At 42.3% G+C, this 23,822-nt stretch overlaps 1 protein-coding gene across 1 annotated transcript; it reads left to right on the top strand.

Moving 5' to 3' along the window:
• The first annotated feature begins 709 nt into the window (after positions 1-709).
• Positions 710-3,368, top strand: LOC147422121 (binding partner of ACD11 1-like). Its single transcript, XM_086503275.1, has 4 exons — positions 710-1,442; positions 1,528-1,603; positions 2,031-2,123; positions 2,441-3,368. The coding sequence occupies exons 1-4, from the start codon at positions 1,333-1,335 to the stop codon at positions 2,903-2,905; spliced, it is 744 nt and encodes a 247-aa protein (XP_086359401.1). The 5' UTR covers positions 710-1,332; the 3' UTR covers positions 2,906-3,368.
• Positions 3,369-23,822: the final 20,454 nt, after the last annotated feature.

Genomic DNA, 23,822 nt, shown 5'->3' with positions numbered 1-23,822 from the left:
CAACTTGAATACCAAATCTCTCCTGAGAAAATAGCCTCTATTTTTTTTATTTCAGACATACCTACACTCCAAATTAGCTGAGAAGCTCTTCTACAAAGTCATAGAGCTCAAAGATAGCTTTGTTAATATATAAAAAAGTTTTTGAATTTGACTTTCTAGTTGAAGTTATGAGCAAAATAGTGACCTATTATCAATATGCCTTGAATTGAACAAATGTTACCATATACATGTGGTAATCCGATGCTGAAACGCTGCCACAGCTCCCGTGTGAAATGTACCTAAGATCCTTTTGAGAGATATGGGGGAGCAACCATGACTTTGCCAAGGAAATGTAACAAGACAGGGACCCGGAGTCCGGACGACAGCATGTAATAAAGCACTCAAAATTCACATACGAACGAATAGGCATAAAAAAGAGGCACCGTTCAAATTTGAAAAGGGGCGGGCCCAATCTCCAGGGCCAGCCTTAACGGCTCAAAAATAGACGCGATTTTTTTAATAAAGCTTATTTCAATTTACTCTACAGGAATAACCATTTTCAGGCACCACACGAATTAAAAAAGAATTCAGTATTTCTTAACTTATCTTTTTTTAAAAATTTAATTTTAATACTAGTAAAACGCAACGTTCTTAGAATTTTAGCTTCTTGGTAGAATTTGGTAATTTCCTCCTGTTTCTTGGTGCTGTCTGTTCCGGTAGGCCTATCACCTATCATGTTTGTCAATTTCTGCGAGCATGTGTAAAGAATTCCTGGCTGGCGATGGTGGGCAAGTAGTAATTACATATCAGAAAGCACCTCCATGTGCGTGTGACTCCTGCAATGGAGCACAACTTACAAGAGTGTGCGCATGTGTGTGAGAGGTCGCCATAGCCAAGCAGTGAAATGAGCTCAGCATCCCCCTGGAAAGAAAACTTTCGTCACAAAAATACTCTTATGACCACGCTTTTTAGGCGGAAAGCTCTCCTCCACATCCTCCATTAAAGCTCCAGCACACCCATTCCCGTGGCTTCTTCTTTGTGCTGCAGCTCTCCTGCTGCACGCACAGGCCGCCATTGCCGCTTTTACTTACCATAGCCTACCATCTTAACGTTAGATCTGCATTTCCAGAACCGAAAGCTCTGCTTTGGAGGGCTAGAGCTTGTGTAGGATCCGCATCGCAAAGATTTTAATCGTAGATCTACAATACCATCACTTAACGTAGTCGATCCCTTTATTTTCTGTAGAAATTTTGATCTGTTGCACACAACATCAAGGCTTCTAGGTCTTCTTGAGGCACTTTCTTGTGCAGGACGATTTAATAGGTGCGTGGCAGCAAGCTGGTTCTTATTGCCATGAAGGGCTACACAGTGCAGGTAAACAATGTCTCGTCGCGAGCAACAGTACGCGACCTGCAGAACTTCTTCTCTTTCTCCGGCCGAATCTCCAAAATTGACCTTCGCAGGTGAAGTGAATATGTGGGAAAATGTGTTCTCTTGAAACTTTTAGTTTGCAGTTTCCCATTATCTGAATGGCCACTGTGAGCGCAGTGATGGAAATTGGTCTCAAGTAGCTCTCGTCACCTTTAAAGACGCAGAAGCTCTTGACACAGCAGTTCTTCTCTCTGTAAGTGCCCTCATTATCTGTGTTTATCAAAACCCTTGCTTCACATTGGCCGATCTACGTTGAGCTCTCCCAACTGTTCATCTTCTAGTGCATTCTGTAACTTTTTCTTATGTAAATTCTGTCTTGAAGTCCATGTTTCGTTTTACATTCGTTGGCATTATCTGTTTCCGCCTATGTTGCGATATTTGATATAGCTTTGCTCTTTTCATTCAATTGTTTTTGGATATTAGCAGAATGACCTGTAAGCAAACGTTCTGATGATGTAAGACTTTCTGATTAGGGAACAGTCCACTTGATAACGAGATTAAGAGTGCCTGTTTCTTTCTATTAGCTTTACTGCTCTCTGGATCTGCTTGTAGGTTACGTGATCTGAATGAGCTTGCTTATTTTTGTTTCTGATGTGCTGAGAATTTCATTGTCTGGCCAGGGTGCCACCATTGTAGATCAGCCAGTCAGTGTCTTTTCTCTTGAGGATGTGGATCAAGAAGTTGGATGGGAGGAACAAGCTGTGCAGCCAGTGGTAAACCTTTCTTTTCCTCATCACTGGGTAGTTTGCGTTGCAGCTCTAATGCATGCAGACACCGACAAACATGTTTGTGCATCTACTTCGATATCAGCATAGTTGCACGGTGGGAGTTTTCCTCAGCTTTTTTGAATGGAAAGTGTATTGTGGCACGGACCTTCTCCATGTATCGTCGCAGTTTTTTTTCTCGCTGAACTTGTACAGTCAATGATGTCTGGCTGTCTTTGTTTGTCAATGGTGCCGTTGATCTCTTTCTTATTCTTTTGCATTATACATTTATCTGTTTGATGAATGAAATTGGTCTGGTAACACAGGTTCACCAGGCTAGCTCAAATCAAGCAGTAACTAGGGCTCAAGACATGGTGACAAGTATGTTGTCAAAAGGGTATGTCCTTGGCAAGGATGCACTAAGCAAGGCCAAGTCATTTGATGAGAGACTGCAGCTCTCTGCTAATGCAACTTCCAGAGTGGCTTCATTCAATAAGAGGATCGGCTTGGCAGACAAGTTGACTGCAGGAGCATCAGCAGTGAACATGACTATGCGGTCTGTCAATGACAAGTACCAAATTACAGGGAAGACTGTGTCGGTGTATGTGTATGCTCATCAAGGGGTGAAGACTGCGGGGATTGCCATTGCAAATACTAAGCTTGTACAATCTGGGAGCGTGTGGGTTAGCTCGGCACTTTACAGGGTGGCAAAGGCTGCAGGCGATGTGACCTGCAACATCAAGGGTAGATTGGGCTCATCTGAAGCTCCGAAGCTGAGAGCAGCCGCTTGAAATTGTAGTTCTGCCTGTGGAGGTTTGCAGTTGCAAAAGCGTGTGCTAATCAAAATTGTTAAAATGTACAGTGGTTGCAAGTGCCAAGGTACGGACCGGTTAACGAGTATATCAATCTCACATAAAGATACTTGCAGAACTTGCGCTGTGTATACGGTTTTGTTTTGGGCAAGTTGACGCTTCAGAATCTGTCACTTCTTTCACCCTCTCCAAGGTCAGCTTGGTCCTAGTTTCTACCAGAAACCCTTTCCCCTCTTTAATTTTTTCTCTGTTGACAAGTCTGTCCTATTCATTATTCTTTTCCGGACGGTGATTCAACAGTGAACCGTCCTATGGATTCCATCCCTCTTTTCATTGTAATGAGTATCACAACTCGTGCAGCTGTTCTAAGTTATTTCTTATATGTATAGTAAAGCTTTTTAAAGCAATGCGCCGAGCTTGTTTGCGCAGCTTCAACTGTCAAGGAAGTGTTCCTCAACGTGGTGTTTACCGCGTGAATTGATTTTCTGTTTTGTCTACAACGTGGTGTTTTGTGCGCAGTAGCAACTGATGTCCACTTCGCATCGACTTGCCGGGGCCTCTTTCCCTTGTTTTGCGACTCAACATTAGGCAAAGGTGTTGTGCTTTGGCCAGACATGAGCAGCTGGAGATGGTCTAGCGGTAGCAGGAGGCACTATGGACAGAGCAACTGGGGGTGGTCTAACAGTAGCGGAGGTCCTATGGCCGCATTGGAAACGTGAGCAACATGGGGTGTACGAGCTACAATAGAAGGTCCTGCGGCCTTACTACAACCTTGGGCAATGGGTGAGGGACCACAAACTGAACAAGAACATGCAGTGTTCAGAAAAAATCATTTCTCCAAACATACAAAATTCCCTTTATTGAATTTTTCAAGAGGAAATCTTAGAAAATTAGGTTTATTTTTTGGGTTTTTACATTAATTTTTTCTGTTTTGGGTTGGAATTTCTCCTTTTTCCCTTGCCTTCAAACTTGCATTTTTTGAAATCGAAAACGGCATGATATTAAGCTGAGACACATTTTTTCCGAACATTGAGAACATGTGAGTACTCGCAATCGGTGAAGACACCAAAAACCTTCACAAACGAAGCTTATCGCGTACCAATAAGCAGTTGCATGGGAGCCCAAGGAGCTAAGAGCTGGGCATTTGGAGCAATGGGTTGCAAATTAGGGGAGGCGACCAAGAGTCTGAGCCACAGGGATTGTTTAGGGATTATAAAAAGTTGCACTATGGTCTTGGGAGTCCTCGATAGAATCATTAACTTGGGATTGTAGCCAGTTTTCGTCTTGAAGCATACTTTTAAAGCTCGCATCACTCTCTACTTGCGTGCACCCAAGACTACATCCTCTTCCCTAGACTCACTCTCTTCCTAAACACTATTTGGTCTAGTGTCCTCCGCCCACGTCTTGGAATGAGGACATTAAAATTTCTCATTGATCACCTTGGCACCAACACATCCTCAAGTCGTCACAAAATGTTATAGCGCAATTAAACATTTCTGTGAGACAATGAAATCAGACTTCATGTATTAAGATTTATGGGTTGTTTGTGTGTGTTAGCTGCATAACAACTTTCGTGTAATCTATACACACCATTGAAGTATCATGAATTTTGCCTCTTTGTGTGTGTGCGCTAGTCTCTTCCCTAGACTCACTCTCTTCCTAAACACTATTTGGTCTAGTGTCCTCCGTCCACGTCTTGGAATGAGGACATTAAAATTTCTCATTGATCACCTTGGCACCAACACATCCTCAAGTTGTCACGAAATGTTATAGCGCAATTAAACATTTCTGTGAGACAATGAAATCAGACTTTATGTATTAAGATTTATGGGTTGTTTGTGTGTGTTAGCTGCATAACAACTTTCGTGTAATCTATACACACCATTGAAGTATCATGAATTTTGCCTCTGTGTGTATGAGACAATGAAATCAGACTTTATGTATTAAGATTTATGGGTTGTTTGTGTGTGTTAGCTGCATAACAACTTTCGTGTAATCTATACACACCATTGAAGTATCATGAATTTTGCCTCTTTGTGTGTATGTGACACCCCTGAACAAATTGGCAAGCTGGTGGCAATACAACATCATGAAAAATATATGTGAGCATGAGAATTCATAACATTTTCAACAGAATTTGTTGAACAGCTTGTATATCTTTTAACTCTAGTTTGGTATAAAAAGGACAATTTAATGTCTTTTTTTTGCGAATTTAAATAAAATGGTACATGAAATCTAAAACACATCTCAAGAAATGCTTTTGTAAACTTATAAAATGTTATTCAAAGTACTCATAGAAATTATAATCACTCACTTATGATCATAATCTCAATAGTAACTACACTCATGAAAAGAACCTATGTAAAACAGCATTCAATGTTTCATTAAAACTCGTACTCTAACTTAAGAAAAAAATGAGCAGGGTGCATGCAATAATCCGTGGGAACTAGTTATTTATGTGTCTGATATTTTTGAAATTGTCATGTGAGAAAAAAATGCTTTATGGCTAGAATTAAATATAGAAAGTCCTGTGGGTCAAATATGCAACATTTACAAATTCAATTAACGATCACAAAAGAACATTTAGTTTATCTAAATTTACAATGTCTTATGATGCATATATACTAGATCTATGGCTCCATTACATAAGGCGATAGTTTTTAATGGTTATGCAAGCCACATTTGGTGATTTTATGGCATATCCAAAAAATTGTGCATGTTGTAATTATGATTTTTTTTATTTATCAAAGATAAGCCTTAAAATAAAACCACTTTTGGATTTTTTTGTTCATTTCACTTATTTTTATACAAATACATCATATGGACACAATTGGAAGATTTATATACACATTTTTACTACTTTTCCATAACAATGTTTTTTTTTTGCAAGAAATTATGCACTACAATTTTTTTAAAATGAGCTTAAATTACAAGATGCCTATGAGTTTGAACCCTTGAAAAATGCTTAGTTGATGGGTATTAACCTATAGATACATTATACACCTTAGGTTTTGTCCCATAACCTCATCATGTTAATGAAAGAGGCCTTGAAAGACCAAAATTTTCTTGTTTGTCAGCATTTTCAAGATTTTAATCTTTTGATTATAACAAAAATCTAATCCCATAACTAGGTTATGAAGCTCAATTTCTTGCTATAATAAGTTTTTTTCTATCCATACACCTTGAAATCTATGAAAAATCTTATTTTGATGAGAAGTTATATTCAATTTATGAAAATTTTGTTAAAAATGCACTAAATTTCTATAATCTTTTCATCTTTAAACTTATCATTATAATCTTAATTTGGTATTTATTTTGGCAAAAGTAAAGTTTGGCTATGTTCTTCACCTCATAGGTGACCTAAGATATGGACGTGGCCTATGAATTTTTTCACCAAATAATTATGACAAGTTGCTAGAAAAACAGGACACTTTAGTGTCTCAGGACATTTGAGTGTCCGATTACAGAACTAGTGTTAAGTATCTTCAAAAAATGTTTGTGTATGTGAGATATAGTGTAATTAAACATTTGTGTGAGACAATGAAACTAGACTTCGTATACTGAGATTTATGCGTTGTGTGTGTGTTAGCTGCATAACAACTTTTATGTAACCATTGAAGTATCATGAATTTTGCCTCTCTTTGGTGTATGTGACAACCTTTAACAAATTGGCAAGCTAGTGGCAATACAATATCACGAAAAATGTATATGAGCGTGAGAGAATTCATAGCATTTTTAACAGTGTTTGTTGAACAGCTAATTATCTAAGGTATTGTAGAATGAGCTTCAAGCTGAGGAGATCCAATCACAAAATTAGTGCAAGCTGAAAATGGTGCGCTCGATAGTGTAAGAGCTGCGTATGCAAGCTAAAGCACTTTAGCATACGAAACTTGGAGAAAGCTAGCAAGCTAGACTTGCAAGCACACAATTGCAAGAACTGCATGCGCTATGGAAGGTTGACGAAGAGGAAGAAAACAAGTGTGGGTGCGCATATGAAGTAGTCGCGACATAGGAGCGGAAGGCTGTTCGCAAGACCCGTGCTGATTGGTTGGAAAGTATGCGTTCGAGCTGGTTGGTAGAGGTGATACAACGGCCAGCCAGCCACTCCACGACAAAAAAAAGCATCCACCACGTAGACACATGCTCTTGCAAGATTCCCTTTGGCTAGTTGGCCGTCGCCTTGTGCTCATGCTAAGAAGCTCAGCATTCGGGAGGGCTCATTCGCAACACCCAACAACCCAGTTTGTATAGAAGACAAATATTTTATCGCACTTATCTAGAAAAGTAGGGAAGAGTTCCCTCAGCACTAAAGGGCATGGGCAATTTAATGAAGCCCAAGCAGTGGGATCTAAGGTAGCAAAACTAGGACAGGGAGATCAAAATGCGTGCAGTCGTAAGATGGTCAGAGTAAACTAGGACACGCAAAAAATAAACTTGGACAAGCAGGGAGCCTGTCCAAGTTTATTTATCATTTCATGGTTTGCCCACATGTCAACTAAAGCGTCGCAGGCGTAGCGGTTAGTGCATTGGGCTCTCACATCGATGACGAGGATTCGAGTCTGGGTGCTTGCACGAGTGCTTATTTTTTTCCACCTTCCATTCGCCTCGAGATCCACATGCTTCTCTCCAACCCGTTGATCCCACCGCTTGGGCTTCATTAAGGCTCCGAGCCCTTTAGTGCCCTTTAGTGTTGAGGGAAGAGTTCCAACTGTGAGTAAGTACTACTTTTGGAAGACCCCCTTTTCCTCAACCAAGGTGTGGAACTTTGTGAAACAGGGGTTGAGTAGCATCATTGTATTGCGATACTTTTGCAAGACCCCCTTTTCCTCAACCAGGGTGCGGAACTTTGTGAAACAGGGGTCGAGGAACTTTGGGAGACAGGATTAGGTGGCTTATGCAGTTCTAACTATACGAAGATGATATGGAAGGAACTGATGCATTACCGGAGCAAATGATAGACACGCGGGGGGAACGCCACATAGATGCCATAGAGCACTACATTGGGATGTCACGTTTTGACTCCGACACTTTGCGCGATGCGATTCAGCAAGAAGAAACTTGAGATGCTCAACTGGTTTTTGAGGACCGTATTCTGTGATTGCCAACGATCACAAAAAGTGATGAGCATTCCAATGGGTAATGACAAGAAGACAGTTAATTGTAATGGATATCCATTCAAACATCTTGCTCGTACGCCACAATACCATGTGAGTGTGCCAAATCACAGGCTATCGCTTCTGCTTCTTGTACTTAGGCTACCAACATGATACGTCAAAGTCCAGGGTCGGGGGCATGCAGTCTCCGTCGTCCATCTACTGCACATTATTTTGCAGAACTCTAGTTTGTAGGCCCTGGATGCGTGACACATCAGCATGGAGAATTATTTTCACTTTGTCCAATGATAGCAGGGCAGGTCAGCAGTAGAAATTCCATCGAGCGTGTACACATCAGCGCACAGAATTTGCAGAGGGTGCATGCAATCAGTGCGCGACAAGTCAACGAGCCCGAATGTGCTCACTCTCAGCATCGCCTGCACAATCAGTACTGTCACCTGCACAAACACTCTCAGCATCGTCTGCACAATCAGTACTATCACCTCAGACCTGCCATATGTCGAATCCCTGCTATGTGTCAAATCCCTCCTGGCCCCCGCTCCGCTGGACTTTGACAGCTGGGAATGGTCAGTAGGCAACCATTCCCTACGTCGTCAATGTCCAGGGTCGGGGGCGTGCAGTCTCCGTCGTCCATCTACTGCACATTATTTTGCAAAACTTGAGTTTGTAGGCCCTGGATGCGTGACACATCAGCATGGAGAATTATTTTTGCTTTGTCCAATGATAGCAGGGCAGGTCAGCAGCAGGAATTCCATCGAGCGTGCTACACATCAGCGCACAGAATTTGCAGAGGGTGCATGCAATCAGTGCGCGGCAAGTCAGCGAGCCTGAATGTGTTGACTCTCAGCATCGCCTGCACAATCAGTACTGTCACCTGCACAAACACTCTCAACATCGTCTGCACAATCAGTACTGTCACCTTAGACCTACCATATGTCGAATCCCTGCCATGCGTCGAATCCCTACTGGCCCCCGCTCCCCTGAACTTTGACAGCCGGGAATGGTCGCCTACTGACCATTCCCGTAATCAGGGCTCCCGGCCTCCGCCGATCGCCCATGATTAACGGGAATGGTCAGTAGGCGACATTCCCTATGCCAAAACTCAAGAGTGTGCCACTGTTATAGTCACACGAATCACAAGTATCATGATAAAGGCACACTATTGTCTCACGAGCGAGCTTCCTCATGCTTATTTGACACCCCCTCCGACAGGTTCGATCAATGGTCCTATTAATTGAGGGGGGTGGGATTGGTTTTGCGCCATCCAATGGCAGATTAATCCTCAAGTGATCACCATGTGATCACAATTAAATTGAACCCCAAGTAAACTCTATGTGAACATCAAGCGATTGCTAATAAATGATCTTGTGTGAATCCCAATCTAGATGTGATCTCACCTTGTGAACTCACCTATTCCAAAGTGATCACTGTGTTATCCCAACCATCCCAAAATGATCTCCATTGAACACCATGAATTCCCCACCCCGTCATTTTCGCTATATGATTTTGCGTTCTCACCTCCACTTCAAGTGATGCACGATAGCTTAATGGGAGAGTCATAGCCAGTGTGATAGGTGGTGGGTTGAAGTCACGGGGGCTTATTGATCAAAATCGTTTTATTCTTGAGAATAAACGGATGATCCATAGCTTCCCAAGATTGTTGACCGTCAATCCCGCTTGACAAAGGGGTCTCAAATAGTCCCGAGGAGCTTCTATGCCACAAAAATCAAAAGCGCACTTGGAGACCTCATCCATAGGCCCTTTAGAGCGGCTGTTCATTAAAGGACCCTTTGTCCATTGGAGGGCCTTCCAAATGTTTGGATGGTGAGCGTTCCAAATGCTTGGTCAGAGACTCTTACCCCTCCTATCTTTGGGTTATCTACAAAGGTTGGCAAGTGGAATTCCCACTTTAATCATGGTGGACAACTTGGCTACCTGCAAGTAAACGTTATAAGGCCGTTTCTCTTTTGTAAGGGGTGGTTGAGGCACCTTCCTCTAAAAGATAGAAGTCACCACAAAAACTTAGGATGAGGACCCTTGAAACAAAAGGAAGAGTATTGGGTCCTTCTTGACTTGCCCAAAGGGCAAAGGCCTTAGAGTCGACTTTCCTTTTGTCTGGCGAAAATACAAGTTTGTCTTTTTGGGAGCAAAAATTTGTTTAGTAGATATAGGTTAGTGCCTCCTCAATCTCGAAAAATTAAAAAGCCTTTTAAAACATCTTAAGTGCATAAGTGAAGGGTGAGTTTAGGAAATGAAAAGACCCATAGAAGTGGAAAGTAGAAAAACTTTTTGTATCCATATAAAGAGAGATTGTGGAGTGTACATTGATGATTTGTGTTTTACTTTGCTTCTTTTCTGTTGTTGTGTTTTCTTCTCTTTAGATTTTAGAGTGTCCTTGCACTATGTAAGCAGTGACTATATTATTTTGAAGACTATATTTATTTTGAAACCATTAAGTATACCTTTTGTGCAATCCATGTGGCAAGAACGTGATCAAGAAAATGATGAAGGAACTTTGTCAAGTAAATGATTGAGCATTGTGATCTGCAAAAGCTCAAGATTATGGAGGAATGCTGTTTGAAGCGGCAACATGCACTGTTGACACAACCCATTCGGAAAACGCTTAAGGGAGGGCTTGTGAGTAGGTGTGCAATTTGTTAGGCGAGTAATTTTCCAAACTTGACAGAGCTGGTGGATAAGAACCTATGGACATAAGATGCATAACATTCGAGTACTAGCTGTGACAATGTCTATTGGAATTAGGGTTGCAGAAAAACACACACAGCTTGGAGAAGACGAAGGAAGCTCGAGACACACAACAGAGAGTGTATTACTTAGTGTGCCATGGAAAGATAGATAGCCCTAGAATGATGGGCGTATATACAATGCATGGGGAAAAAAACCTCCTAAAGAGAGAAAAAATGCCCCGATGGTCCTAAGTGTGTTCACACACATCACTACCACATGTATATATATGGTAACAAATCCCCCCTGAAGTGATGCAATGAAAGAGAGCTAGCGCATGAGTAAAGGGAAGTGCCATGCCCTGAGGACACGGTCAGTCCACAAAGGGGAGTAGGCCCAAAGCTTTGCGAAAAGCTTCGAACTTCTCACGAGACAATGCCTTTGTGAAAAGATCTGCAAGGTTGTTCTCTGTTGGCACATAAGCCAAGCTGATCTCTCCTGCTGAGATCCTCTCCCTGACATAGTGGTAATGCACCTCAATGTGCTTTGTGCGAGCATAAAAAATTGGGTTCCTCGCAATTGCCAATGCGCTTTGGTTGTCAGTGTAGATAGTGTTGGCATTGTCCTATCCAACACCCAAATAAGCCATAAGGTGTCTGAGCCATACACACTCAACCGTAGCTGTGAAGACTACCCTGTACTCAGTCTCACAACTAGAAGTGGCCGCAGTAGGTTTCTTCTTACTCAACCATGATATACATAACTGCCAAGCATGAAACAAAAAACACTTGTAGACACTGGCGTGTCAAAACAACCAACCCAATTGAGTCTGAAAAAGCATGTAAATCTGGCGGCAATGATCCTCCCTTGGAATAAAACAAGCCAAGATGTAAAGTGCCACTCAACTAGCGAAAAGTCCTCTTGATAGCCTACCAATGCTTAGACCCTAGGCTATGCATAAATCTGCTGACGTGTGAGACTGCAAACTGAATATCTGAACATCGTGTTGCATATATAAATGAGGCATCAAACAACAGTTTGGTAAAGAGTGACATCGGCAGGATCACCAGCATCATGAAGACTCAACTTCAAACCTGTTTCCATGAGAGTGGCAATAGGTTTGCAATCCTCAAGTCCAAATTTACATAGCAATGTCTTTATGTAACTTTCTTGACACAAGGCAATACCACCATCACAATGCTTAAATGTATACCCAAGTGATGATGCAACAACCCCAAATATTTCATCTTGAAAGTAGCATTCAAATCAGCCCTAAATTCAGCAATATGTCTCTCATTTGGTCAAGTGATCAACAAATCATCCACATAAAGAACCACAAATGAGAAGTACATCACCCTCACGCTTTGCGTACAATGTGCTTTTTGTTGGATTGTTACAAAAGACTCGTTTCACCAAATGAGTGTCAACCTTCTCATACCAAGCACAAGGAGATTGATTCAACCCATACAAAGCTTTGTTATATTTGCACACCTTATCCTCTTGTCCTTTCTTGACAAAACCGTGAGGCTACGTTACATAAACTTTCTCAAATATGTCACCATTCAAGAAAGAAGTAACAATGTCTGATTGATGTACATCCCAAACAAAATGAGCTACCAATGCACATAGAAAATGGACAGTAGTCATATGACAAGTGGGAGAAAAAGTCTCTTCATAATCTATGCCTTTTTGCTGTGCATAACCCTTTGCAACAAGTCGAGCCTATAGCGATCAATCTCACCATCCGGCTTGCGTTTCAACTTGTAAACCCACTTCGTACCAATGGCCTTTTTGCCAGGAGGCAAATCACATAAAGTCCATGTGCCAATTTCTATAAGTGTATTATATTTTGATTACATGGTAGCCATCCAATTTTTTGAATTCTGTGCTTCATCAAAAAACAGTAAGCTAGACACAGCCAAAGCATAACAATCTGATGCATAAGATGCATAGCAACAACCTGAACGAGTACGACTAGACAAAGGTGCATCCAATTTACTGTCACGCAAAGTATGAACTAGTCATTTAGGCATACTTCTAGCATGCTCATTCTCAACCCTTTCCTCATCAAGTATATCATGTATATTTGCATCAGTAATAGGCTAATATGTAACATTTTCAGGAACCCCCATAGTACATTTTCCTCATTGGAATTTACATTCGTACTTCCACCACTGAAAAGAGGCAACAAAGTGTCATAAATGTCCTGTGAGCTTACATTACTGTCTCTAGTACATGACAGCAAGGGCTGAACAAAATCTTCCACAAACACAACATCCCTTGATACCAAGATACACTTTGTTTGCGCATGATACAACCTGTAACCTTTTCATTTAGCACTATAATCAACGAAAATACATTTGACAACCTTATCATCCAATTTTGTGCATTGTGTTTATGACACCAAAGCATATGCCAAACAGCCAAAAACACGCATGTGCTCAATAGAAGGCTTTCTATCATGCCATGCTTCATATGGAGTAATACTGCAAAGCTTTCGTAGGACACCTATTTAGTACATAAGTGGCACACATGATGGCCTCAATCCAAAACAAATGCGGCAAAGCTTGACTTTTGACCATACATCGTGCCATTTTCGTAAGTGACCTGTTTTTTCTCTCAGCAACACCATTTTGTTGAGGCGTATAAGGCACTATACATTGGTGTTTTATCCCACGACTAGCCAAAAATGCATTAAATTCATGAGATATATACTCCCCCCTCGATCGAACGTGCCCACAGTACATTTCAAGATATTTTCAGCCATAGCTAGAAATTGTTTGAAGCACATAAAAACTTTGGACTTCTCTTTAAGAGAAAATACCCATGCATGCCTGGAGTAATCATCAACGAAAGTCACGAAGTAAAGGTAATTGCCCAAGGACGGAGTTTGTATGGGCCCACAAACATCACTATGCACAAGGTGCAACCTGCATGTGGCCCTAACTAAACCATCCTTTGGAAACTTTGAACGATCCATCTTACCCAAAATACATCCTTCACAAACATGTTTGACAGGTGCTTCAAGAGGCGGCAAAGAAGCAACCATATCCAATTTCTGCAAATGCAGCAAACTAGCAAAATCCAGATGATCAAAACGTGGATGCCAAAGTTTTGCATCTGAAATAGCCTTTGAATCCACAATTGCAGTTGCAAAATTTTTTGCACACTTGTCATACAAGGTGAGCTTATACAGCTCACAGCATAAAATGCTAGATGCAACAATTTCATCGTCGTAACTGAGATCATGTACAATACATCTGTCATCCACAAATTTGACTACAAGAACAAGTCTAGCAAGTGTAGATACATACAAAAGATTCTTCTTGATCCCAGGTACATAAAGTGCATCAACAAGTGTGAAAAAACTATCATTTGCAGCAATAAGCACAATCTTTCCAACTCATTGAATCGGATAAGAGGCATTGTTGGCACGAGTAACTGAATTCCCGTGAGGGACAAACTCAAGAGAGATGAACATATCACGATGTGAGGTAATGTGCTTTGCAGCATCACTATAAAAATACCACACATATGAATCTGCAGCCAACTGACATGCATGCATCATGGACAACAAGATTATAGGTACACTCTGCACTCAAAGCCCATTTTGCATCAACATCAACATTATGGTCTCCTTTACAAAAGACTCAATAGCTGCATTTGTAATGGATCCATCATTTACAGTGGAACCACCCTCTTTCTTCTTAGCCTCTTTGGCCAATAACTTAGGACACTGCTTGATCAAGTGATCATTAACTTTACAATAATGATAACGTATCTTCTTTTTTCCCTTAACACCAGAATTTCCAGAAGAATTTCTATCAACAGAAGGATTAGGAACATGTGATTTTCCACTCATAGAAGAACCATAAGAAGTGGCTACATTGTTGTTACCACCCTTTCTTTCAGCAAAAATAAAAGCCTGTTCAACTGCACGCCATCTAGTCTTTTTTTTTTTGAAAAGTGACTCTTGCAATAGAAATGTGCACAATGTATCAAACTTGACAACTTCAGGATTTCCTTGGGTCATAAGTCTCCAAGTACTAGCAAAAGATGTCTAGTAAGAATCTGGCAAGGCATCAAGAACAGTCTAAACAAGGGAACTGTCTGAAATGACTATACTTGCAGAAATAAGTTGCTCATTGATATCCTTGACACCAGCAAGGAAAGTGTCCATATCATCTTCCTCAGGCATTATCTTTAATTCCACCTCTTTACACAGAAATGAAATTTTAGCCTCATTGTGACTTGCATATAGACTAGCCAGAATCTTTGAAGCCTGTTTGGTAGATTTTGCTGAATGAATGTGAGGAGAAATGGTGCGCTTCATAGATAATGCAATCAACGCATGAGCCTGCGTATCCTTTTTTATGGAATTGATATTTTATTATTTATTGCATATGTGACAGGTGGAAAAGACTAGACCAAGCTAGGGCTATACGAATGGATATATATATATATATATTTGTACATTTTATTGTTCAAGTGCTCTATTATGAGCTTTGGCCATTTATGACCGGCCGGCAGTTTGTAACCAATTTGACCATTCAAGAAATCTATAAAACAAATACGTGCAAGAGGGAAATGGTCATTCTTGCACGGGGGGAGATTGCACCCAGTGTTTGTGTATTCTTCTCTCCTCTCCTCTCTTCTCTCTCGCCGTGCCGGTGTAGCACTCCATTCTAGGAGGTGCGTCTGCACGTGCCCTATTGCTCTCTCTCATACTCTGTCTCCCTTTGTTCATGTATCTCGCGATTATGCGTGTATGTGGTTGCCAGGTATGTCAATTACTCTATTTTATGGTTTGTAGTATGCTATTTCGGGTATTTTGCAGGGAACTCCACGTCTCCGGCTGCAGCAGTGGTATCAGAGCATGAGGCTACGATTTGGGTAACAAACAACTGGGCATTCAAGTAAAACTCCATGATTTTCCTTTGAGGAATATAGATCCTTGCGATTCTACACTACAGATAAGTTACTTAAGCTTTTCTACTCCATTGAATTTTGTTGTTTTATCTCTCTATGATTTTGACAAAATATTTCTAGATCTTAACATTAATCTATTTTAAGAGAGTTAGTGTAATCATATTAATTATAGATAATAAGTATCTGTCGGTGTTTATTATAAGAATACTTATGGCAGGATTGTTTCAGTTTATAGAATTGGTTTAGAAAATCAAGTGGGAATATGGGAGTAATAATAATAATAATAATAATATCAAATAGAACGTAGAGGTAATTAGAGAAAGTATTAAGTTACTAGGAACTCCTCGAATGATTAGCTAAACCTTGTGTTACAAGCTTAAGCAAAAGAGTGTTAAGATAATAGGTATATGAATTCGATGGGTAGTAGAAGAATGGAGGAAGCACGGGGACACACTCTCAGCTCTCAGCTCTAGGGGATGCTCTCTAGCAACAAAACTCCTATGAGGTGTTGCCTTCAAATTCCACCAAGACGGGAACACCTGCAGCAGCACATGTCGCCATCCAATACGTGAGGGTGCTATCAACCTTGACATCCGCAGGACCGAGCCCACGTCAACCTCGTCATCGGCCACGTCACGAACTTTGGCTACCGTTCGTTAAACACCCACAGCACTGAGCGTTCTCTGTCTTTGGCCAAATGGCAGTGCACCCCTCTTACTCTCTCTCTCAGTACTCTCTCTTGCCGTATCTCCCTCTCACCCACTTGCACGTGCAAGTTTGCAACCTCCTTTTTTTGCATGGCTTTCACAACCAACAGTCGAATATCACCTACCACCTCATGCAGCAACGAGTGGCTCTCTGTCTCCTCCTCTCATAGAGTATACTAACACCAATCTCTCTCTTTTGGGTGGTGACCCAAACCTCTCTCTTACTCCCTAACTCCTCCAATTCCATGCAGCGGTTGCCTTTCTCTCTCTCTTTGGCCCACTGGCAGCCCCTCACACACACCCATGTCTCTTGATCCATGTCAATCAATGCTCCTCTCCCTCTCTGTGATATCGGCCATCCAATATCTCTTTTTTTTTTTTTTTTTCTGTGCATGCTAACATTATCTACGTGTTTCTCTCTTGACTCTCATCAACCGCCCCCATACACAAACACCCACAGATCAACAACGGCCGCTATCTTTTTATCTCCCTATACCTCTCTTTCTCTCTCTGGTCTTAGTAGATCAACCCTATTTCTCTCTCTCTCTCAACCTCTCCCTTGTAAAACTCTCTCTCTCTCTCTCTCTCTCTCTCTCTCTCTCTCTCTCTCTCTCTCTCTCTCTCTCTCTCTCTCTCTCTCTCTCTCTCTCTCTCTCTCTCTCTCTCTCTCTCTCTCTCTCTCTCTCTCCAGGCGTCCCCTAGTCTCCCCCTGGGCGAGGGGCTGCCCTGTGGGGGGGCGTTAACAACCCAGCCCTACCCCAGCTGCACTGGCCGCCATGGCTTTGCCTGCACCGACAAGCTCGAGCTCGCCCTGGCCGAAACCTGCTGCAGGTCGACAGTCTCATAGCCCCGACGGAGTTCTCTGCACGAAGGCCTTGCCTGCACGACGGGCTTGGCTGCACGAGCTGCCTCTGCACGAAATCTTTTCGGTAGCACGAGGGCCTTGCCTGCAGGAGCTGCCTCTTCAAGAAACCATTTCGGCTGCCCGAACCTCTGGCTTTTTGTTTTGAGAGCACTAAGCCTAACCCAACAAACTCCCTACCTAGGGTTTGTTCCCACAATAGCCGACCCTCTCCCAGAATGAACACCCCTAAGCCTGTAGCGAAGAGCCGACCAAGATTTGCAACAATCGTTGCAGCCCCAAGAAAGCTCACATAGATTGCACAACTCCAAGCAGCCCTCGACCAGGTAATGGAGGAGAACCGTGACCTCAAAGCTCGCCTTGGCAAGCTTGAGGCACTCTTCGACTCCATGGTCGAGCTTGCCACCGACAAAGCAAAAGAAGTCGAATCAAAGGTCACTCAAGTCCAATCGATCACCTTTGCCAAAGTTCAAACATGCGTGACAGCAGAGCTTCGCGAACAAAAACTTCAAGAAGAAAATGCCCTCAAGGTTCGCATTGGTGGGCTCCCCTCGCCATGGTGTACCATTGAGGACACCCTCGAGGAAGCGATCACCAAGCTCAACGACATCCTTCAACCAATTAACATCAAGTCTGAAAAGGTTTCTTGGATCAACGATACACACAGGCAAGTACCACCCGAACACTGCCTTCTTACTTTCAAAGATAGAGAGGATAAGCTACAATTACTACGACAAGCCCGACTCCTCAAAGAGACAAAGATTTGGATCAACGAGGAGCTGACCACAACTCAATTGAAGATAAAAAAGAGCGAGCTCAAGAAAATGCACGAAGCCCGCAAGCAAGGTAAATGGGCAGTCTATCGAGGTGGTAAAGCCATCATTCAAGAATTTCAAGCCCCCAAAAAGGCTCTGTCCAACCCTCCCTAGATCTTGTTTCCTTTTTTCCCTTATCCCAATGATTGGACCCTCAGTCCTTAACTGATATGTATCCGACCCAGAAGCAACGAGTCGATGTAATGCCTTTTGTGACGGTCCCATGGGTCATATATGACCTACGTGGACGATAAATCAATCAATCAATCTATCTCTCTCTCTCTCTCTCTCTCTCTCTCTCTCTCTCTCTCTCTCTCTCTCTCTCTCTCTCTCTCTCTCTCTCTCTCTCTCTCCTCCGTCCCAAGGAATCTCCACGTGCACCCACGCGAGAGATGGTTGATGTCATAATAATCAATATCTAATTCTCCTAAATGATTTTCTCATGTTAAACTGATCATTTAATATGGGGAAGTGCCGGGGGAGAAAAAGCTAGAATATTGGTTATGCTAGCAGACCGGCCACAGTAGGGATCCAAAGGGGGGCCATCTGCAAAAGAGCCATGTGCAACAATGGGCTAAAAAGACCCTAAGGTTCAGCCCATTAAGACTTCCAAAATGCTAAGGTTCCAAAATTCAAAGGTTGTGTCCAAAGGTCAACCTTAAGGGAATTGGATGCTTGGTGTGTGTACCAAAAAAGTCTTTGCAATCCCTACTTGGGAGGGGGCAAGCCTTTCTTCTAGGGGATGAGAGAGAAAGTCACACACACACACACACACACACACACACACACACACACAAGCTCCCTTTACACAAAGGGAATGAGGGACACATGTCAGCTCCCTAGGCCAGATGCCCACAAGGTGTACCCAATTCCTATTGGATGGCCTTAGAGGTGGACCAATGAGAATTAGTCTAGAGTAAATCTAGTTTAATTAATTTAAAAACACTTAAAAAAAAGAACCAATGATAATTAAGTCCTCTAGAAGACTATTGGACAGTCTCCCAAGGGGTCCAATGAGCATTCAGGAGCCCAATGGCTTGCCTGATTCCTATTGGCCAGGAGGCAAAGGGGTCCAACGAGAGTTTAGTTTAATTATTAAATTACCTAAAGCTCTCACAAAACGGGAAAGGGGGACACATGTCATAAGGCTATCACTTATGCTGCTTAATTGTGATAGGCTAGCCCTGGGGAGGTCCAATGGGAGGATAGCAAGAGGGCTCGCCGAAGAGAGAGAGGGGGATGATTTTTGCAAGGCATTATCACACACACACACACACACACACACACACACACACTCTCTCTCTCTCTCTCTCTCTCTCTCACACAGTCTATGTGAGAAGAAAAGAAGACTATCTCTTCCCAAGCTTTAATGGAGAGCTCATCACCTACTACAAGCTTGTGAGATAGAAGCCTACATCGACATACTCTTGGCATGTGGATGCAAATCCAACCAAGAGCCAAGCTTCAATGCATGCTCATCTCCTCTACCAAGCTAATTACTAAGCTAAGCTAAGCTAATATGAGTGATTATGTGAGGAGATGTACATCTTTCTCGTAAGATACTCCTTCTTCCTCTGAATCTACTCGTATACCTTGCTAGCTGTCACCATCTTCGAAGGTGTGTGAGGTCTTGGGTCTAAGACCGGGGATAATTGATGTTGTGTTTGATAAGTGTTTTGCTTGGTGCATGAAGCTTTCATCTTCATGCACTAGCTAGTCTTGAAGGAACACAAAGAATTGTATTGTACAATGTCTCTCTTGAGGGGAGAAACCATAATACGAAGCCTTTTGGAGGGGGGACCAGCTCCATGAAAATCCGGTCCTCAACTGTTGTCAATAGCTTAATTTCTCTCTCTTTTGAAAGTATTGTTCATGCTATCTAACTAGGTGTTATGCTTTTTGTTGCTCTCTCCACCCAAGCACTCTTGTAATTCTCATTAGGAATCTATTCTAATGAAATGCCCACTATGTTCATGCTAATTTCCGCTACACACAAGTTTTTAGGCCATTAAATGTTACATTGGTATTAGAGCACAAGGTTTCTCTTTTCTTGCTCAAGAAGGGAGGTCCTCAAGCTAGCTATAAATGGTTGGTATTATTAATTGCCTGTGAGTAAGTAGAATAGGGATTTTTCAGCCTTGTAGTGCGCCTGCCTTTGTGCAGTTAACAGGGCATCGCCGTCGAGATCTATAGTCTTAATAGTGGAGTCCTACGGGGCTTGCCTACGGCTTAACCACTATTGAGCTATTAGAAGCTTGACAGGAGCCGGTGCTGTTTTGGTGTTGAAAGACCCTCTCTTCTATTCCTTGAAATTAATGGTATTCGAGCCACGGGTACAGTAGCTTGAGTGCTTTTTCTAAAGGGGTAAAGAGGAGTAGCAACTAGGGCTTGAAGTGCCAAAGTACACCTAAAAATTTTACACCTAAAAGTTGTTAGAATGGCTGACAATAGTAAAGAGAGTGAAATTAGTGTTGATAACTTTGATTTTGCTAATGAGCAAGCTACTAATGATGCTCCGATGCTTGTTAACTATCTTGTTTCTAGGCTTCAACAAGCCATGGGCAATCCATCTCTCCAAAGTTAAGTGCAATGGCAGATCCGTCCTCACGGGATTCTCCAAGCTCATTACCATGACGAGAGAACACCTAGGAAGCCTCCTTGTGAGACTCCCAAAAGAGGTCTCTCTCTGATTCGGGAAGAAGAAGAGAATCCATATGAAGGGCTCAAGAATTTACTTCTTGATGATGCATCTCCTTCCCAAAGGAGAACTCAAGAGCCTCCACCGAAGGAACGAGAAAGAAGTGAGTCTCCTGCCACCTTGGCGGAGATGGCTCCACGAAGACGGCGGGCTAAACGCTCTCCATCACCACCAAAGCGGAGAAGACCATCACACTCTTCTCCACATCATAAGTCAAAGAGGGATGATAAAAAGCAAGAGAAGAAAAAGGCGAGAAAGAGGACACCCTCTTCTCCATCTTCTTCATCCTCTTCCTCTTATGAAAGTGATGGTGAAGACGCCGAAGATCAAGACAAGAAAAAGGCGAGAAAGAGGTCACCCTCTTCTCCACCTTCTTCAAATTCTGCACCTTCTGAAGAAAGTGATGGTGCAACCTTTGAACCATCAAAAGAGGCCATAGGAAATCCTATGCCGCATGGAAGAGGTCGTCCAAGTTGAAGAAATTCAAAGAGGGAGGGAAGAGCATCTCTTTCCTTACCTATGATGGTACCTTTGGTGCTACGGACAAAGTCTTGGCCTTTATCCAGCAATTTGATGCGGCGTTCGGAGATGAGGGCTTCACGGAGTCCTCTAAGCTACGCCATGTAGCTATGCACTTTCAAAAGTCCGCCAGGCAATGGTGGTCTAGCCTACGAGCCAACGGTGAAGCTCCACGAACATGGAAAGCTTTAAGAGATTCCATTATGAAGCAGTTTTTGGCCACCGATGCCAAAGACAAAGTACTCACCGAATGGCGAAGCTTAAAGCTCTCTCCCTATGAATCCATCCACAAATATGTAGACAAGTTTTGGGACCTACAACTCAAAGCCACTGTCTTCAAAAAGTTGGATTTTGGAGAGCAAAAGCAATAATTTTGTGCGGGCTTAACCGAAGAAATGGCGGAGTATGTCAACTCCCAAAGGCCACGTACCATATTGGCGGTAATACACCATACTATGGTGGCCTCTCGAATCAATTTCCAAACGGGGGCTAAAAGAAATAATAAGCCCACGGAAAACAAGGGTTCCAACGAGCCTAAGGGGAAGGACAATGTCCAAAATTCTCCTAAGGGAAACTCCAACAAAGCTAAAGAGAAGGGAGTTTACAAAGGTGAAAACAAACTCTCTCTTGAAGAGCTTGAGCGTTATCGCAAGGATAACCGGTGTTTCAAGTGCGGCGAACAAGGGCATGCGTACCGCGCTTGTCCCCAAAAGAACAACCGCCAAGATCCTCCTAGAGCTTCCTTGGTTGAAATCCAAGAGGAGGAGACTCATCAAACTCACCACAAAGGATCTCCTCTATGCCATGCTTGGGGAAAGGTAAGAGAACATGATGCTTTTATTCTCTTTGACCCTGGTTCTACTCACAATTTTATATCTATAGAGTTGGCCACCAAGCTAGGCATACAAGCCTACGAGATGGGAGATGTCCTACCCGCAGATAGTGCTTTCAAGGAGCAAGAAGCTTCAGTCACTCCCTTAATCGGGAAATTGAGGCTTCATGTTCAAAGCTATGTGGACAAAGAGGACTTCTTTATCTCTCCTCTCAAGCATGAGGATGTAATCCTAGGGGCACCATGGTTTGACCGCCTGGCTGCCAATGTTAAATTCCCTGAAAGGAGAATCTCCTTTAAGTTCAGGGAAAAAGACATGTATATAGATGCTAAGGAAATGGGTAACACTATCCCCATTGTACATACACCAGCTTTCAACAAGTCAATAAAGAGCTCTATTTCCGTGTACATGATTTTTGTTAAAGATTCTCAAAATGAACCTAATGCTTTAGCAAAAGAAAATAAAAGCAACCAAAAGGAATTAGAGTTATCCAATTTTCTCAAGGGGTTTCAAGATGTTTTTATTGACGACATCCCTTGTGAGCTACCTCCTAAACAAGGTAATGATGACCATGCAATTGAACTTCTTCTTGGAAGTTCACCGCCTAACAAACCTCCTTATAGAGTTTCTCAAGCTCAACAAGAGGAGATTATGCGGCAAGTGCATGAGTTAGTTGAGAAGGGCATGGTTAGGCCTAGCTCATCTCCATTTTGCTCACCTGTGCTATTAGTGCAAAAGAAAGATGGCACATATCGTATGTGTGTCGACTGTAGAGCACTAAATAGGATCACTATCAAGAATAGGTTTCCCGTTCCACAGGTAGAAGACCTATTTGATAAGCTACAAGGATGGACCTACTTCAGTAGGATTGACCTAAAAAGTGGCTATCATCAAATAAGGATAGTTGATCAAGACATTGTAAAGACCGCATTTCGCACCACATTTGGTCTTTACGAATACATTGCCATGCCTTTTGGCTTGACCAATGTACTAGCCACATTAAACCGCTTGATGGAGAAGCTATTCAGGCCTCATCGAACCTTCACTGGAGTGTTCTTTGATGATATTATCATCTACTCTAATTCATTAGACGAACACAAGCAACACCTCCAGGTAATATTTCAAGTTTTAAGAGAGAATAAACTTTATGTTAATCGAAAGAAAAGTGAATTTTTCTTGCAAGAGATTCAGTATTTAGGTCACATTATCTCTCAAGATGCCATCCAAATGGATCCATCAAAGTTAGAGGTAATAAAAGGATGGCCTAAACCAAGGAATCTTCATGAACTAAGAATCTTTATAGGTATGTGTGCGTACTATAGATGCTTCATAGAAAAGTTCTCACAAATTGCGGGGCCATTACATGACCTAACAAAGAAAAGCGTTAGGTACACATGGTTTGCTAAGGAGAACAATACTTTCGAAAACCTTAAAGAAAAGCTTATCTCTCAACCTGTGCTTACACTACCGGATCTCTCAAAACCATTTGAGGTCCAATGTGATGCTTGTGGTGATTGCCTTGGAGTTGTTTTGCTCCAAGAAGCGCACGCCATAGGGTATGAGAGTTGAAGGCTCGACCCTGTTGAGCAAGCTCTAGGTATATATGAAAAGGAATTCCTTGCAGTTCTACATGCCTTAGACTCATGGAAGCACTATTTATTGGGGACTCCTTTCATTCTGCGAACGGATCACCAAAGTCTTAAGTACTTCATGACGCAGACCAAGCTCTCCGAC

The sequence above is a fragment of the Adiantum capillus-veneris genome, chromosome 27 (assembly GCF_014529385.1).
Source record: "Adiantum capillus-veneris isolate H3 chromosome 27, ASM1452938v2, whole genome shotgun sequence".
NCBI lineage: Eukaryota > Viridiplantae > Streptophyta > Polypodiopsida > Polypodiales > Pteridaceae > Adiantum > Adiantum capillus-veneris.
Note: the sequence above shows the minus strand (reverse complement) of the source record. Positions and strands in the feature narration are given on the sequence as shown.

What these genes read in the sequence shown, in the direction of transcription:
- LOC147422121 (XM_086503275.1), top strand. Translation starts at nt 1,333, where the DNA reads ATGAAGGGCTACACAGTGCAGGTAAACAATGTCTCGTCGCGAGCAACA. An exon ending in TCCAAAATTGACCTTCGCAG is followed by an intron (nt 1,443 to 1,527) that starts GTGAAGTGAATA and finishes CTGTGAGCGCAG; the next exon opens with TGATGGAAATTGGTCTCAAG. An exon ending in ACACAGCAGTTCTTCTCTCT is followed by an intron (nt 1,604 to 2,030) that starts GTAAGTGCCCTC and finishes TTGTCTGGCCAG; the next exon opens with GGTGCCACCATTGTAGATCA.